This window comes from Perna viridis, chromosome 1, assembly GCF_037379345.1.
Source record: "Perna viridis isolate PV_CMFRI_1.1 ecotype Kerala chromosome 1, ASM3737934v1, whole genome shotgun sequence".
NCBI classification, from domain to species: domain Eukaryota; kingdom Metazoa; phylum Mollusca; class Bivalvia; order Mytilida; family Mytilidae; genus Perna; species Perna viridis.
Window position 1 is genome coordinate 69,600,039 of NC_142445.1, and position 18,324 is coordinate 69,618,362.

An 18,324-nucleotide genomic window follows, 5' to 3' on the forward strand; every position below is an offset into this window, starting at 1 on the left:
ATCATAGTAACTTAATAGTAGATATTTTTCTATTCTGGTTCATAGGAGTAGAAATTCTTTTCAATGTTAACACTGATGTAATTATATATATTAATGCAGTACTTGAGACCCTGTTTAGTATTGAAAACACCCAATTATTTATTCTTAGTATTCAGTAAATGAGTTATAGTACTATTTCAAGATCACTGTCTATGTTTTTTTGTTACTATTTCTAGTTGTTAAAAGTCAAGTGTGGTTACAAATGATCATTTTTCATGCAATTTTACCACTGACTCTCCAATTAAATATTTTAAATCAAAAGGATAAATTGAAGCTGTTTGCTATATAGTTATCCCTATTTCCTTTGATGATGAAAATGTATTAGTTAAGACTAAGATATAAACATGTCTACTGAATTGATTCTACAGATTCAATCTGGTTTTTCCTTTCTCCATAGATTGGTTTTGGAAAGTTTGGAATTTATGTTTTTTTCTTAATGGAGGACATGTTTTAATGTCAGACATCATGACTATATTGGTAGAGGAAACAGATTCTTAAAGTTTAAATTATGTAAAGAATGGTAACATTTGTTATAAACTTGGTGGTTAATACATGCCTATAGCCCCTTTTTTCCTGTTAGGTCAATTCTGATCTGCCTTGTCAATTTTTACTCCATCAAAATTCAGGTACAAGATCAGGGGTTCAAAATAGTGGTGGTCCGAGGTACAGAACACTCTATTTTTTTACCTTGGACTTGGAAATTTTATTTACCTACCTCTAGGTTGTGGACATTCGGTCCTTTTCAATGACACTTTATTGAGAACTTTTAGTTTTCCTCAAGTGCACCATTGGTTTAAAACTTGAAGAATTAAAAGGTCTTTCCGCACTTGAAAGTAAATTTGAACCTTTGGAAATGTCAATGAAAATATACATGGATCTGAAAGTTATATGAGGAAAGTTATTAAGCAGAAAAAATTCTAAAAGTGTTCATGTAATTTACTGCTTCAAAGAGGATATAAGTATTAATGGGAAATGAATGTTAATGCTTGTACTGTAAAAGATAACAGTATTGCTGAAGATGGATCATGACCTACTGCTGTAGAAAGATCTCATTGTACTGCTGTAGGAAGATCTCATTGTACTGCTGTAGGAAGATCATGGAGTACTGCTGTAGGAAGATCATGGAGCACTGCTGTAGGAAGATCTCATTGTACTGCTGTAGGAAGATCTCTTTGTACTTCTGTAGGAAGGTCATGGAGTACTGCTGTAGGAAGGTCATGGCATACTGCTGTAGGAAGATCATGGAGTACTGCTGAAGGAAGATCATGGCATACTGCTGTAGGAAGGTCATGGAATACTGCTGTAGGAAGGTCATGGCATACTGCTGTAGGAAGATCATGGAGTACTGCTGAAGGAAGATCATGGCATACTGCTGTAGGAAGATCATGGAGTACTGCTGAAGGAAGATCATGGCATACTGCTGTAGGGAGATCATGGAGTACTGCTGTAGGAAGATCACAGCATACTGCTATATGAAGTTGACAGTATGCTGCCATAGGAGAGTGTATGGCCATCCTAATTGCCCTTTATTGATGAAGGCTGTGGTATCTTGAAGAAACATGATCAGGCAGAGAGAGTATTCATTTGTTTTCTTGATAAGGACTAGGTTTCTGTTTTGTTTACACCATATGTCCAAGGAGTCCATTTCCAATTATAACACTATACCAGTATGGTGCTAAAACTCCAGGGACATACAGAACATGACAATGATATGTACTTTTACTATAGTGACAGAACCATATATTCTCATATTTCTATTGATTTGTATGAAACAGCTTTTATGCCATTGACATATGACCACTTTAATGAAAGAGCAATAAAAATGTAAAATCAATACAAATAATATTAATTTAATAAGCATTAGTTTTAAATTATCAAATGGAAGGAGAATGAACTTTTTTGGACTTCAGACAGAAAACTGTGTTACTGTAGCTGTTAAACAATTTAAAAAAAAATCTTTTTCTTAATTATTAGAGTTAGAATGATGACAAAAGTTACTGCTAAAATCTCCTTCAAGTTTCTGGCTATCATCAGATTGTTATCAGAGAGGTGTATAGTCATCTATTGATTTATTGATTCCAAGGATTCTTACAGGCTATGGCATACTCAGTTTTTACTTTCTATAGAAAAAAAAATTTGTTAAAATCCTCAATTAATCTGATGCCTTCCTGAGAGTAAATGTTTGAAAGTCAAGGAACATGTTTTTTTATACTCCATAGTCCAGTGAAGTTTTATACAAAGCCTGAAAATGACAAACTTGTTAACATTACATTCCTGTCAGGCAGATGGTCCCTATGGAAATAAAATTCTTCATTATAATGATTTGCATGATGATTTTAGTGGCTCTAGGAGTTATGATATAATTTCAATATAGACTATCATCATCTCCAGGGCTATTCAGGATTATTTATTCTGATTGCTTAAATTCAAATAAATAAAGAAGCAATTAAAAGAGACTTGAAGGATAATGAATTTAACCAGAAGTGGATGTAAATTGGTTAATGGGCACAGGAGATTTTTTGGCTTTTAGTTTGTTTTAATGCATTTTCTATTCATGGTGTATGTAATGAAACTTTTCCCTGCTCACAAATGTACTAATACATAATATTGTATGGCTTAGCTGAGGTTTTTTCAGCTGGCAGTATATAATCTCCTTGGCAGAAACAGTGTGTCCCTTTTACTTGAGATTATTTTAGGTAGGGAGTTTGTTTCAGGTGAAAAATTCAAGATGCCATTATTTTCAGTATTTTAGTAGACAAACATCATGATCATATTTTACAATGACAGTAGATTTCTTTCTTATTCAATAGTCTCTGAGTGTTTTGTCTGAGCAGACTAATACTAAAGAGGTTTGTTTCCCTTGACTATACTTTGTTTCATTAATGTCTGAGCAGATGGAGACCAAACATTATCCTATGCTAAATTTGTTCTTCTCACTATAACAGTGTGACAGTGAAGCTTGGACTTGAAACTAAGCATAGTACAATTTGTGAAATAATTTTACTTTTCTTATTGTGATGAAGAGGTTTTAAGACAAAGATTATATTATTTTCTATTGTTGATTAATACTGGAAGCCTTTTATGATAGAGTGTATACTTACTGCCAAATGTCTAGTGGTCAGTTATATGTGTAATGACCACGTGATAATGACCAATGTTATTAATTACTGTAGAGAGTTTACTGATATCCAATAATATTACCAATTTCTTACTGACTAGAGGCTAACTGAACAGACTGTTGGCTTCCTTTAGGAGAGACTTATGTTACAATGATTTGTCTGGTTACTCTGTGGTACACAGTCCTAAATAGGTAATTTGTCAAATCTAAATACAGTCCTGGAAAAGGTTGTTTATCAAGTTCAACATCATCACAACCCTTATAAGGTTATTAGTCTGGTTATTCTGCTACAAAGCATTCATTTCAACAAATCATCAGTGACAAAGCATCCATTCAAACTGTCAACAAATCATCAGTGACAAAGCAGTCATTTCAACTGTCAATAAATCATCAGTGACAGAGCAGTCCTTTCAACTGTCAATAAATCATCAGAGACAAAGCAGTCATTACAACTGTCAATAAATCATCAGCTACATAGCAGTCATTTCAACTGTCAATAAATTATCAGAGACAATGCGGTCATTCCAACTGTCAACAAATCATTAGAGACAAAGCAGTCATTTCAACTGTCAACAAATCATCAGCTACATAGCAGTCATTCCAACTGTCAATAAATCATCAGAGACAATGCGGTCATTCCAACTGTCAACAAATCATTAGAGACGAAGCAGTCATTTCAACTGTCAACAAATCATCAGCTACATAGCAGTGATTCCAACTGTCAATAAATCATCAGAGACAATGAAGTCAGTCCAACTGTCAATAAATCATCAGTGACAAAGCAGATAAAAGTTGTCAGACAACGCCTTGTAAGAGTATTGCCCTTGAAAGGGAAAAAATGGCTTTTTAAATTTATTTATTATTATTTTTTTTTTTTATAGTTTTCAGTCAATATCTTGAAAACTGATAGATAAAAAGAAATTTCAATTACTGAAATGATCCTTATGATAAGTCCTACCAAAGTCTTCTTGAGTCAAAACTGTTGGACAACTTTGCCCTTGAAGGGCTAAATTCAACCAGGTGAGCAATTCTGGCTCCTGAGTGTAAAAAATAATTTGATTGAAGAGAAGTATTACTAGTCAGCCATTTTAATTTTTACCACACATATCACTGTCTTTTGACCCATTTTTCATGTATAGTTTACATTAGTGGGATATGATTTTAAAAACTTGAATATCTTACAGAAACATATTGAGTAATAATTAATAATTGTTATGGTTTGCTGAATTTATTTCCCCGGTTTATCTGAAATGTAGGTGACAATATGGCACAAGTTCACAGTAGTATTTTTTTTTCATTTATAAGTTTCTTATGATGATTTTTACAACTCATTACTATCATTGTAGTTCTAAGCAGTGTACTAATAAATCAAACAGGAACATTGAGGGATACCCTACTGAAACTTTACATAGTGGCCAAGGGATACCCTACTGAAACTTTACATAGTGGCCAAGGGATACCCTACTGAAACTTTACATAGTGGCCAGGGGATACCCTACTGAAACTTTACATAGTGGCCAAGGGATACCCTACTGAAACTTTACATAGTGGCCAGAGGATACACTACTGAAACTTTACATAGTGGCCAGGGGATACCCTACTGAAACTTTACATAGTGGCCAAGGAATACCCTACTGAAACTTTACATAGTGGCCAGGGGATACCCTACTGAAACTTTACATAGTGGCCAGGGGATACCCTACTGAAACTTTACATAGTGGCCAAGGGATACCCTACTGAAACTTTACATAGTGGCCAAGGGATACCCTACTGAAACTTTACATAGTGGCCAGGGGATACCCTACTGAAACTTTACATAGTGGCCAAGGGATACACTACTGAAACTTTACATAGTGGCCAAGGGATACCCTACTGAAACTTTACATAGTGGCCAGAGGATACACTACTGAAACTTTACATAGTGGCCAAGGGATACACTACTGAAACTTTACATAGTGGCCAAGGGATACCCTACTGAAACTTTACATAGTGGCCAGAGGATACACTACTGAAACTTTACATAGTGGCCAAGGGATACCCTACTGAAACTTTACATAGTGGCCAAGGGATACACTACTGAAACTTTGCCAAAGGGAAAAATGGTGAAAAACAACAAATGCATTAGGGTATAACCTAAATCCAAAAACAGAAATGGAGAGGCATGTTTTTTTTGTCAAATATGGACCAAAATTAAATGTAAGGCTGTTGCAATACATATTTCAGTGTATCCAGTAGTAAATTTGTTTTTATTGGTAGACTTGTATATAAGGTACTCTAATGAGAGTATTGCTTTGTTCTTCAGAGTTGTTGAGGTTTTAATAAGTAGTATAAAACTTAATTGATTTGTCTCTTACGTCTTCTTAATGGTAAAAGTGCTTGAATTATATGATTAAGAAATAAAGTTTTGTTCACATTTTTAGCTCACCTGTCCAAAGGCCATGTGAGCTATTGCCATCAATTGGCACCCGTCGTCCGTCATCGTCGTTTACAATTTTACAAAAGTCTTCTTTGAAAATACTTGACTGATTAGAACCAAACTTGGTATAAATGTTCCTTGGGGTATCCTGCGTAGAACTGTAGTGGGGATTTTTGATTCGTTGAAAAACATGGCCACCATTACTAAAAATAGAACATAGGGGTCAGACAGTAGTTTTTCGCATTTTGCCAAACTCGTTCAATTGCTGAAATGATCCTCATTATAAGGCCTTCAGGGATCGAAGTTGTCAGGCGACTCCTTGTAAGAGTAATTGCCCTTGAAAGATGATTTTTTTTTTTTTTTTTTTTTACAGTTTTCAGCCAATATCTTGAAACCTATAATAGATAGAAAGAAACTTTCAATTGCTGAAATGATCCTTATGATAAGTCCTACCAAAGTCTTCTTGAGTCAAAATTGTTGGACATCTCCTGGTTAAATTTTTATCCTTGAATGACAAATTTTATCCAGGTTAGTAATTCAGGCTCCTGGGAGCCTCTTGTTTCATGTTCAAAACATCTTTTCAAACTATTGGTATTATTAGAAATGATGAGATAAATCAATGGATAAATCAACATAATCTTGTCTTTTGTCCTTGATAGTAAAAGTCAAGGTCATTGTTTCATGCACAATGGTAAGTCAGGATGATAGAGCAGGTCTATGAGTTTACAGATAGACTTTATTACAGACTTAAGGTATGTTTAAGGTAGAAATAAGAACAATAAAATGTACTTAGATAATTATGTAAGGAAAGAAAGTTAAAAAAAAAATCACTGCCCTGCACATTAGCTGCACATTTTGGTTAGTTACAATTAAGCTAATATTTCACAATAGTGTTGTCAAGCTAAAGTTAGTAAAGTTAATTGATTACACTTTACAGCAGTGTTTTGAATCAGTAAATTACCAATAATTGGATTGTGAGGGACAGTTTTGATGGTTTGATTGGAGCCTGATGTTTTAGAGATAACCAAGGAGTAATTGGCCTGTGATGTTCCTGTCAGGCTGTGTTTATGTTCAGTTGACAGTGATAATCATGTAGATGAGGAAAAAGTTAATGTGTTACTGTGATAATCAATGAAAACTTTGGTATATAACACAATATACATTTATAGGATTATAGTTACTAAGATAAAATACATGTCCATTATTTTGCATTAGTTATGATTTAGACTAATATACATGTAAGTTATGAAGGTATTCATGGTCTGATATTAGTTATAAGGGTATTCTTGTTCTGATGTTAGTTATCAGTTAATTCCTTGTTGGATATAGCTACAAGGGTATTTGTGGTCTGATATTACTTATGAGGGTATTCCTGGTCTGATATTAGTTACCAGGGTATTCTTGGCCCCAGCGCCACATAAGTTGAAAAATTACTTGAGTCGGAGAAAATTCTTAACTGTTTGTGACCTCATCAATTTCAAAGTCTTTGATTTGAGTTACCATGGAAGTTAAGAATATTCTCAGACTTATGTATTTTTTAACTTTTGTGGAGCCGGGGCCCAGTCTGATATAGACTGATATTAGTAATGAGAGAGTAATCAAGGGAACCGAGGTTATAGCGGTAATCAAAAGAATGCAATCCAGGGACAAAGACCAGATGTGTAAAACAGACATACACAACAAAGAACATGAAATAACTAAAATCATACAAAGTAACAAAAGCAAATGAGGAACTCGGACTCCACTAAAAACTGGGAGCATGGACCAGATGCACTGGTAGGGTAAGTGTCCTCTGCTTTTCTAGAAACACCTGCCGAGTTGCTCATAAAAAGTCAAGTCCGGGGTAGACAAACGAGGAAAAGAAAACCATGACCCTTTGAATAAATCAGTTTTCATGGTGCAGATGGATACACCATAACGATCCATGAGTTCATGATGACGACCATAAAACTTCTGTAGTGATGACTTCAATCTTGTAGCAACATAACCCTGTTCCAGAAATCTATTTGTTAAAGTTCTAGCGCGATACAAAAAGTCTGCATAGTTTCGGCAAGCTCTGGCATAAAGTATGAGTTGTGATATGGACACTCCATACACAGGTGCTGAAGGGATGTTGCCACAGATGAAAGGAAAGTTGACAATTCTGAATTAAAAGTCATCATGTTTGTCATAAAGTTTGGTCAATAGTTTTCCTTTACCATCGATTTCTAAGTGTAGGTCAAGATTTGAGGCTTACTTCACAGTGTCTGTAGTATCCTTTATCTCAAGTTCTTTTGGATAGATGCGATGTATCAAATCCCCGAAATTAGGATTGTTTAAAGATAATACGTCATCTATATAGCGGAAACTGAGATTGAAGGATCTAGCTTAACGATATTCTTTCTTTCTGATCAGATCAGCTTTAAAGTCAGCCTCATAAGAGTGAAGGAATGGGTCAACAAGTAAAGAAGCACAATTTGTTCCCTTTGGAATGCTGACCGTTTGTTGAAAAACATGTCCACCACACTGGACAAATATGTTGTCGATTAAAAATCCCAGCATTTTGTAAACATCTTCTCTGAGAGTATTCCTGGTCTGATATTAGTAATGAGGGTATTCTTGGTCTGATATTAGTTATGAGGGTATTCCTGGTCTGATATTAGTTTTGAGGGTATTCCTGGTCTGATATTAGTAATGAGGGTATTCTGGTTTGATATTAGTAATGAAGGTATTCCTGGTCTGATATTAGTAATGAGGGTATTCCTGGTCTGATATTAGTAATGAGGGTATTCCTGGTCTGATATTAGTATTGAGGGTATTCCTAGTCTGATATAGACTGTTATTAGTTACCAGGGAATTACTGGTCTGATACCCAATACTTTCCACACAAATAAGAAATGCTGTTTATTTGAAGTAGGATTTTGTACTTTCCTCATTCTGGGAGTTATTTTATGAAATCTTTAATTGTTTATGAAAATGCCTATAAAACATTTATTTATTTGTCCAGATCAGAAGTCCAATCTACTTATTCATACCAAGATTTACATGTTGGTTCTTAGGTGCTTATCAAAAATCTGCTCTACTTGGCTACAGTAAGATAAAGTTAATCTTCCTCATGCCCCTCCTGGGCTTTTAATTGGTTTAATAAAGATCTATCTGTCATATTGCCAATTGGTGTTAGACATTACTGGACATTTAAAATGATGAGAATTCCCTAAATGTTTACAAGTTTTTCAAGAATTGTTTCATGTCATTTTCAATTTTCTTCCGGCAGCTGCCATGTTTTGATACACGTTTGCCATTCAGTATCAATTTACTTTAAATTTCCTTGCATGTATTGACCTAAAAGTAATTTATGTAATGCAGATTTTATGTAAATGCCACAGTTTTTCTTAAACAATTCAATTTTTTTTTGTCACTGAGCACTTAGATTATACTGTTACTATTATAAGTGTATAAGGGTTTTATGACATGCTAAATTCTGTTCTATTTTTATTGCTGTCATTGATGTAAAATGTAATCAAACCCTTTCTTAATCAATCAGGTTTTCATTTTTACAAGTTAAGTACTTTTCCCTGGTACCAAATTTTGCTCACTGTAAAGTGGGTCAACAAAATCATTACTGAAACGTGTTTGTATTACTTAAATTTAGGTATATAGAAGATGCTCGAGACAGGTATTACTAGTTAAGAGGCTTCAAACCTAGGGTTTATTTTTTTAATTTCAGTTGAAAAGGATTGTTTTGTTTATTGAGCATTATTCAAAAAATGAGAACTGAAGTGTCTTGGTAATATTAATCAAATATTTTTGTGTCACTTTAATTTTGAGATATAAATTTGATGGGTTCATTGAAAATCTTTTGATCCTATAGAAATTCTCAGCTTTGAGGAATGAATTTGATTATGTTTGGAATAAATGTAAACTGAATCCTTATTTGAGTGTGTCACAAAAGAAAGAAGACTTATGAATGACAGGGTTTCTCTAGAGTTCAAACAATGAATTCTACCCTTTTGTATGACAGTTAACACTGTGGGAAGTCATCATATAGGTATATTAAATATATAGGTATATACATGGTTTCATAGATTATTTAATCGCTTGTATGTAAGAATACTATACTTTATATTATCAGTATAATGTGAAATTTATTCTGTAATTCTGGTATATAATTTGAGGTCATAGAAGGCTAAGGGAGGTAACTGTGATATTTAAACTTCAGTTTTTATTCATGCAGAATTTGAAAGCATCCAGTCCAAATAACAAAATTTTGATGCAATTATTGACCTACAGGCCAGGAAAATAATTGATAATCTCTTCTAAAAAATATTGAACATGTTGGGTTAATGACAATACAACCCTATAATGATTGTCAGCATGGTATATACATGTTGATCTATTTTTTTATTGCTGCCACTTATTTTTATGACAGAAGCTTAATATAGGTATGGCATATCTTTTGATTCATTTTCAGACTCAAACAAAAATAACTTTCTGTTTGGCTACTTTTTTTTTTATTAGTTTCAATGAAAAAAAATGTTCCTAAAATATTCTCTGTGCCTGCTAATACATGTTTGTGGAAGGCATGATTTTTTATGACCAACTTTAGGTATTGCTAATAGATATTTTGTATGTATAGTCATCCTACTATAAATTTTATGCGACCACATTGTGGTTATATTATGTTAGGATGTTGTCTTTGTCCTTGTTAATTTTTTTGTTTCTATGCGATAACTTTAGAAAGAGTACTCAAAGGAACCTAGATTCTGGCGGAAATCAAAAGAATGTAAACCAGGGTCAAAGATAAGTAGTGAACCAAATGTCATGAACATTGATATATTATTACTTGCTATTAGAAGCAGCTTGCTAATTAAAATTGGGTCACTGGCCCTTACCGTTCCAAATATGGGGGCCAAAAAGGGTAAAATTGATGTTTATTTAAAAGAATTTTTCTTTCATTGTTGGCAATTTGTGGTTTAATTTGTTACTTTTAAAGGGAGATAATTCAACTTCAGATTTTACATGTTAACACTTCATAAGTACAACTCCTTCTAAACCATTCGAGATATTTTGATGAACCTTTATTGGAAGGTTTTGCAACATATTTAGATGTGCATGAAGGAATATAGTTACTGTGTGGTGACTGCATAGGGAGAACTTACAGGCAATACATTCAACTGCATTTGAAGCGGGGGGTATTCTATTTGTGAGATTGCTCACACTATTTCTAGTTTATTTCTTTGCAAATTTTGAAAAAAATTCTTTGAATTCTTATGCAAATCCCTGCATGTAATTTTTAACTAGTTTTGGAATACCTCACTTATTTTGAGTCACAATTGGTCAAAGGGGCCAAAAACATCATTTTTCAAAAGACTTGTTTTTTTTTTTTGGTTTTTTTTTTTTGGTTTTTTTTTTTTCAAAAATCATCTGAGTTTGAAAATCTCTTTTTATTTTTTTATTATTGATATAATGTTACTGATAAGAAAAAAAAACTTTTATTTTTGCATTGCATCATAATTGGCAATAAAATCAAAGTTTGGTTAACTATAGTAACAAAGAGAACACTTCATTCATCATGTGTGGATTCCTTCACTTGTCATGTATAAGTTAAGGATTCTTGGACTTGTAACTTATATATGTTAACTTGAGGATTCAGTATTTTTTCATTAAATATTGATGATTCAGTACTAAGATATGCTGCAATATTAGTTTTATTGTGTCAGCGTATTGGGTAATAAACTCTGACATTGTAGTTCTCCAAATCTGACCTATCTGTAAATATCTTGATCTGTTGCAGTTATATCCCTTTGTATGTTGTTGTATCCATGGAAACACTAACGTCAGTTCAGTCTGTAGATAGTGACTAAGGCATTAATTGTAGAGAAATAAATGTTATAATCATTCGGTAATTAAGAGTGCCAAAAAATGTGCATACCTTTATGCCATTTTCTCCCAATGTGGTCAGGCCAAAAGCTTTTCAGTATAATCTATAAAGAACTTTTATTACTGGTCCATGCTCTGATAGTAAAGCTTCAGTTAAATATCATATTCAATTAATACTTAATTAAAGTTCTGGTAATTTGTAAAATTATTGATAAAATGTTGATTAACTTTGTTGATTAGTTTGGAATGTTTATATCTTGCTGAAAATATGAGTAATGTAGTAAATAACATGAATATCCTGAAAGAGTTAGTCTTGTAGAATATTTTATATATATATATATATATATATATATATATGAAAAACAGAAGTATGCTAGTTTTATGTGGATTATGAAGTCGACAATGAGATGTTAGATAGCACGATGCCAGATTATACCATGTTGTTACGTAGATTGGGATGGTAAATTTGTCAAAGATATACTGGTTTCTTGTCAATCCTTGCTGATGTCATGTTGGCACAATGGCTGCCGCTGCAATTTACAGAAAGTTTAAAAAACTTGGTTTAGTTCCTAAACCTAAACATGGGAAAAATAAACACCAAGGACCTCCCATTGTTAAAACTCCAGAGGAGGAGGAGGAAGAAAGAGACACGTAAGTTATAGTAATTTGTTGATAATCAGAATCTTGATCATCATCTGATTCAGTAGAAAATTTTATGATCAAAACTGAACTGAAGCATCACTAATTGGATGTGTATTGACTTTGGTGAGTTCAAACAAGTTGATAATGTATTTCCTGATGCACTTTCTGATAAATATAAACATATGTTTTCCCTGAGAATCATGCAATAGGCTGCAACATGTTGACAATAAACTAAGTTCATTGTCTAATTGTTGTTTTTGGTGTGTTAGTTTTAGTTTGAAAGGGCATACTAAAAAATTTAAGATGACTTCATTAGCCTGGCCTGGTCTGGCCTCTGTTTTGGCTTGACCAGGCCAGATCATTTGATTGCCATGACCTGGAAATTTTAATACTGGTAGCCTGAACAATTTTCTGTCTATTTTTTTGTTTCTAAAAATAATGTGACTGAACTTATCTTATATCATTTCTTCAATAAAATTGATGTCATTGTTCAATCAGTGTGCAAAAGTATAATTTTTGATTCTAAGGAGGTCCAACTAATATAAACCTTACAAAATATAGTTGTCCCCATGATATGACAAAAAAGCCCTAAAATAATAGTTTAATTTGAAATTTCCCCTAAAGATTATCAGCTAGATATTACCAATCATATTTACACCAAGGTTGTAATGAAGAAGAAAACTTTTAAAACAGTAGGTCACTTCATCTAACATTTTAATTTTATGATTGAATCATTGGAGATTGTAACTTTTAAATAGTACAAAAATGATTCTATAAAATTTGAAAGAACCTTCAGGCAGACATATGCACTTAGTGTGACAGATTTACATAGAACAAGTTAGATTGCCCAACACTGTTTGCAAGGAAAATATAATTAAAATATAAGTAAACCTGCATAAACAATACTTTGATAAAACAGGAAGTTGTCTATAAAAAAACCATATGTTTGAAACACATAAAGTACTTTTGAATTCATGTATACCAAAAAAAACTTATTTTTCATGCCAGGCCAATTCCATGTTCTGGTCTGTAACAGATTACATACAATGTGTTTCAAAATAGACAACCTTTCAGAACTCTGTAACAGATTACACACTATGTGTTACGAAATAGACAACTTTTCATAACTCAGTACACCTGTTATATCACACTTGCCACTTATCTCTAGCACTTTGTTGTCTAGTCATTGTTTTTTCTTTTGTTACTATTGGCAAAATGTTTGAAAACTGTTTTATGAACTGTATCTTCAATATTTTGATAAGTTTACTTTTATAAGGGCCTTTCATTCAATTATGATAATAAAAAATTAACTCAAAAACTAATATTAGGATGCCATCTAAACAAGGATGACAAGAAAAAAGTCTTTTTTATAAGAAACTTCCTTGGATTTAAGATGAACCAGCATTGATCCACACTGTGACTAAAAAGATAAACTTAGTACCTTCATTGATCCACACTGTGACTCAAAAGATAAACCTAGTATCAATATTGATCCACACTGTGACTGGAAAGATAAACCTAGTACCAGTATTGATCCACACTGGAACTGGAAAAATAAGCTTACTACTAGTATTGATCCACACTGTGACTAGAAAGATAAAGCTAGTACCAGTATTGATCCACAGTGTGACTAAAAAGATAAACCTAGTACCAGTATTGATCCACACTATGACTAGAAAGATAAACTTAGTACCTATATTGATCCACACTGTAGCTCAAAAGATAAACCTAGTATCAGTATTGTCCACACTGTGACTGGAAAGAAAACCTAGTACTGGTATTGATCCATACTGTGGCTAGAAAGATAAACCTAGTACCAGCATTTATCCACACTGTGGCTCAAAAGATAAACCTAGTTCCAGTATTGATCCACACTGTGGCTCAAAAGATAAACCTAGTTCCAGTATTGATCCACACTTTGGCTCAAAAGATAACCTAGTACCAGCATTGATCCACTCTGACTTTGAAGATAAAACTAGTACCAGTATTGATCCATACTGAGACTAGGAAGATAAACCTAGTACCAGTATTGATCCATACTGAGACTAGAAAGATAAACCCAGTACCAGTATTGATCCATACTGAGACTAGAAAGATAAACCCAGTACCAGTATTGATCTATACTGAGACTAGAAAGATAAACCCAGTACCAGTATTGATCCATACTGAGACTAGAAAGATAAACCCAGTACCAGTATTGATCCATACTGAGACTAGAAAGATAAACCCAGTACCAGTATTGATCCATACTGGAGCATGAATTTGTGGAATATTGTTTTAGTTGTATTTATACTATGTCCAGCTGATCAGTGTTATGAAATGGTGTAATTTGCATTTGTTACATAGCTATTTTCTATCAGATGTTTGACTGACCTGTGCTGTGGAATAGTGTTTTTATTGTATTTATTTGTTTGACTAACGGTCTGAGTTGTTTTTGTTAAATAGTTATATTTTGTGTCAGATGTTCAAGTGACCAGTGTTGTGGTCTGAGTTGTAGTTATTTGTATTTAATCATGGAAGCCCATCACCTCAAATGATTGTTTAGCTCCTGCATAGTACAGTCATAAATTACACTTTTGTGGAACACATAATGGTATGCATGTAACTATAAAGTGTCCAAGTAGTGTTTAAACTTGCAAGCTATGTATTTGTCTAGGTGTAGTTGTAACTGTAGCAGATTTTTATTTAGATTGGGTATCAGCTGTTTCTCCAGTACACTATTACATGTTACCATATAGTTTTACAATGTAAATGCAGAGCTCTGCAGGAAAACATAAATTACATTCTTACACTTGGATAATAGATTTTACTGTATATTCCTCTTTCTATATTCTTTAGTGGTTATATTTAGATTGTTGAGTATTTTAGCAGATAATTGACAGCTAGAATAATGCAATGGAGCACACTGGATGTCTTCCTTATTATCTTTATAGTGTTAGCATTGTTTGTGTACATGGGGAGGAGTTTTAAATATTTACATCATATTAAGATAAATACATTATGGCTTAATAATTGTATGACTCGGAATTTCTTTATTCTTTGTCTTTAATTCTGTCTTTAAATGTCTTTGGCACAGTACTGCAATACTTTGTCTTGTTGAAGCTATTTTATGTCCTGTAGGATGATTTTGAGTTAAGTCCTCATTATTCCTTTATGGCCATTAAAATTTTCTTAACAGTCAAATTCAATGACATATGTGGTTTCATACTTAATTATGATCAGTTCAGTAATTTTGGTGAGAAATTATGTTCAGTATGGGAGAAGTGTCCACATGACTGTATCTTATGTAAATTTTACGAACCTTTTTTGGACATATATAAAAATGATATATGCATGATTTTAAGGAAGACAAATAAATCTAAATCATATCATATTTATTACCCATCTGCATTCATTCACCGCTGAATGATTGAAAGATGCATTAAAGAAAAGACAAATCATATCGGGGAAGGAATTCATAAAGCACAAAAAGAAAAAATTGATTGTAGGCAATGAAGCACACAATCCCACTTTATACAACATGCTATTTACAGTATGGTAATTCTGTTTCCCAATTTGCCAAATACTGATAACTTAGTGGCCTTTAAAAAAAATGTATTGAAAATTGAAATTGTGTGCCATATGTAATTTTTTGAATGAAATGTAGAAGAAAATAAAAGGAACAAATTTTACTGTGTTGGCTATCTTTTTTTTAAGGATACTACTTCTGTATTGTGCTGCCAATAGTTAAGAATTTGGTCTAAAGAAAATATTTGAAACACCATTGATCTTTGTTTTTTTTTCTCTTTATGTTGTCTCTCAGGAAAAGTTGATTATCTTTAAATTGGAGTTATTCCCCTTTGTATGTTGTAGTGCTGTATTTATGTTTTATGAGACGTTTTTTAGTTGTGAGTACTATTTTCTTTCAAGATATAGGGAGTAATTTTATTAATGTTTCTAACTTATTTTATGCAAAAACAATAGCCTAAGCTTAAAATTGCACTTGTATTTATTTCTACCCTGCCATAAGAAATGTTGTAAATATCTGATACTGACTCAATTAATTCACCTTGAAAATCAAATACTGAACTGATAAGATGGTGAGATGGATTGATTCCAAGGTACCTTCTGGCAAATTGATAACTACAGCAAATTAATAGAACTTTTTCATAATTCTTTGATTATTTCTTGATCAATTTTGTCTTGCAAAAGGGGGGGGGCAAAAAAATCACAAGAAAATCTGAAGAAGTTTGTACACATGAAAATTAAGATTGGATGTGTATGCTAATGTTGTAAATGATGCACTCATTAAAATTCTTCTGCTTAGGCACAGACCAATTGATTTGTTGGGAGGGGGTTATTTATTAGCCTTGGTTTTTGTCCCAAGAGATAATTTGCACATAAAAATTTTTGGCTCCTGCAGGCCAGTGCCTTGCAACTTACAGTACTCATACAGTTTGTTAAACATACTAAGTTCCAACAAGGCTGACAAAAATCTCATAACATTATCCGAAATCAATTAAGTTGAAATCTAAAAGCAAAATATTTTCCATGTCTGATGTCTGCTTTAAACGCTATATGAAAAATAGTTAGGAACCATGTGGACCATGAAAATTGGTGTTTCTGACCTTAAGTCTTTAAGTGTACTAACATAAATATTGTTAAACTCCCTGCTCCAAGCCAGTAAATATTAGCATAAAAAATACTGAAGTGTCACTTAACAAATCACAAATCACAAATTAACAAATCACTTCTGGGATAGTACTGCATGTAAACACACTAAATTTGTGAAGGTTAGTGTGTTCAGTTTTTTTATTCCCCACCACACAAAGTGGCAAGGTATTATGTGATACCCACCAAAAAATTGAGTGTCCGTCTGTCTGTTTGTCCCCAAACAGTTCTCAGATGATAACTTGAGAACGGATCAATGTATTTTTTTTTTAAATTTGCACAATAGCATAGTAACATAAAATACAGGTTCAATTTTTAGGAAATTCCAAAATGTATTTTATGAGTCCCTTTTGAATATTTTGCCATTCCCTTTTTTACATGGGGATATCACTTAATGTTCTGGTAATGCTCCCTTTTTTACATGGGGGTATCACTTCATGTTCTTGTAATGCTCCCTTTTTAGCTCACCTGGCCAAACGCTATTTGAGCTATTGCCATCACTTGGCATCCGTCGTCGTGGTTAACAATTATACAAAACTCTTCTCCTCTGAAACTACTTGACTGATTATAACCAAACTTGGTATGAATGTTTTTTGGGTTATCCTGCATCGAACTGTTGTGGGGATTTTTGATTACTAAAAATAGAACATATGGGTCAGACAATAGTTTTTCACATATCTCCAAAATTATTAGGTCTAACTAAATTCAGACATGAGTAAAAGTATTCAGCATGATAAGATCTATCTCTGGTCAAATTTTGGTTTTAATTCGTTAAACCACTTCTCCTCTGACACTACTTGACCAATTGAAACCAAACTTGGTATGAATCTACCTTGGGGTATCCTGTATAGAACTGATGTGGGAATTTTTGATTCGTCAGAAAACATGGCCACCGTTACTAAAAATGGAACATAGAGGTTAGACAGCAGATTTTTGCATATATCTCCAACACTATTAAGTTTCGCTAAATTCTGACATGGATAAAAGTGTTCAGCATGATTAGATCTATCTATGGTCAAATTTTGGTTTTAAACTGTTTAGTCATGTTGGAGTTATTGCCCTTTTTCAACATTTTTGCTATTTTTAACATTATTTCTTTCAAAAATCTTCTTCTTTGACATTATTTGATCAATTGGAACCAAACTTGGTATGAATGTTCCTTGATGTATCCTGCATAGAACTGTTGTGGGGATTATTGATCCGTCAAGAAGCATGGCAGCCATTACTAAAAATAGAACATACAGTGTATGGGTCAGACAGTAGTCTTTGGCATATAACTCCAAAACAGTTAGGTACAGCCAAATTCTTTCAGTAGCTGAAATGATCCTTATTATTAGGAATACAAAAGTCTTCAAGGATAAAATCTGTCATATGACATCTCACTAACCACTTCTAAAGTTTCCATTACTTTACATGTTAAACAAATAATTTTCAATGTTTCACTGTGAATTTCCAGGACAAATGACCCCTGAAAGTTGCATACTATTTTGAAGCATGGAAAATAAGGCTTTCAAAATCATCATTCTAATGATACAATGACCGTAGAAATTCTTCACAAAATTTACTTGAATAAAAAATACCGAAAATCAACATTTTAAGC

General features: G+C 33.0%; 1 protein-coding gene across 19 annotated transcripts in view; it reads left to right on the forward strand.

Moving 5' to 3' along the window:
• LOC148630167 (3',5'-cyclic-AMP phosphodiesterase 4C-like) overlaps window positions 1–18,324 on the forward strand; it is a 182,774-nt gene that overhangs the window by 75,966 nt on the left and 88,484 nt on the right. The window contains exon 1 of one of the 19 annotated variants that reach the window (XM_088562285.1): window positions 6,257–6,325. The exons of 13 other annotated variants lie outside the window; for them this stretch is intronic. In XM_088562285.1, the coding sequence (XP_088418411.1) occupies window positions 6,291–6,325 (35 nt within the window). In that variant the 5' untranslated portion in view covers window positions 6,257–6,290. Of the gene's footprint in view, window positions 1–6,256; window positions 6,326–11,795; window positions 12,084–18,324 lie in introns of those variants that run through there. 5 more of the 19 variants (XM_088562183.1, XM_088562248.1, XM_088562223.1 and 2 more) reach the window with 5 other exon arrangements.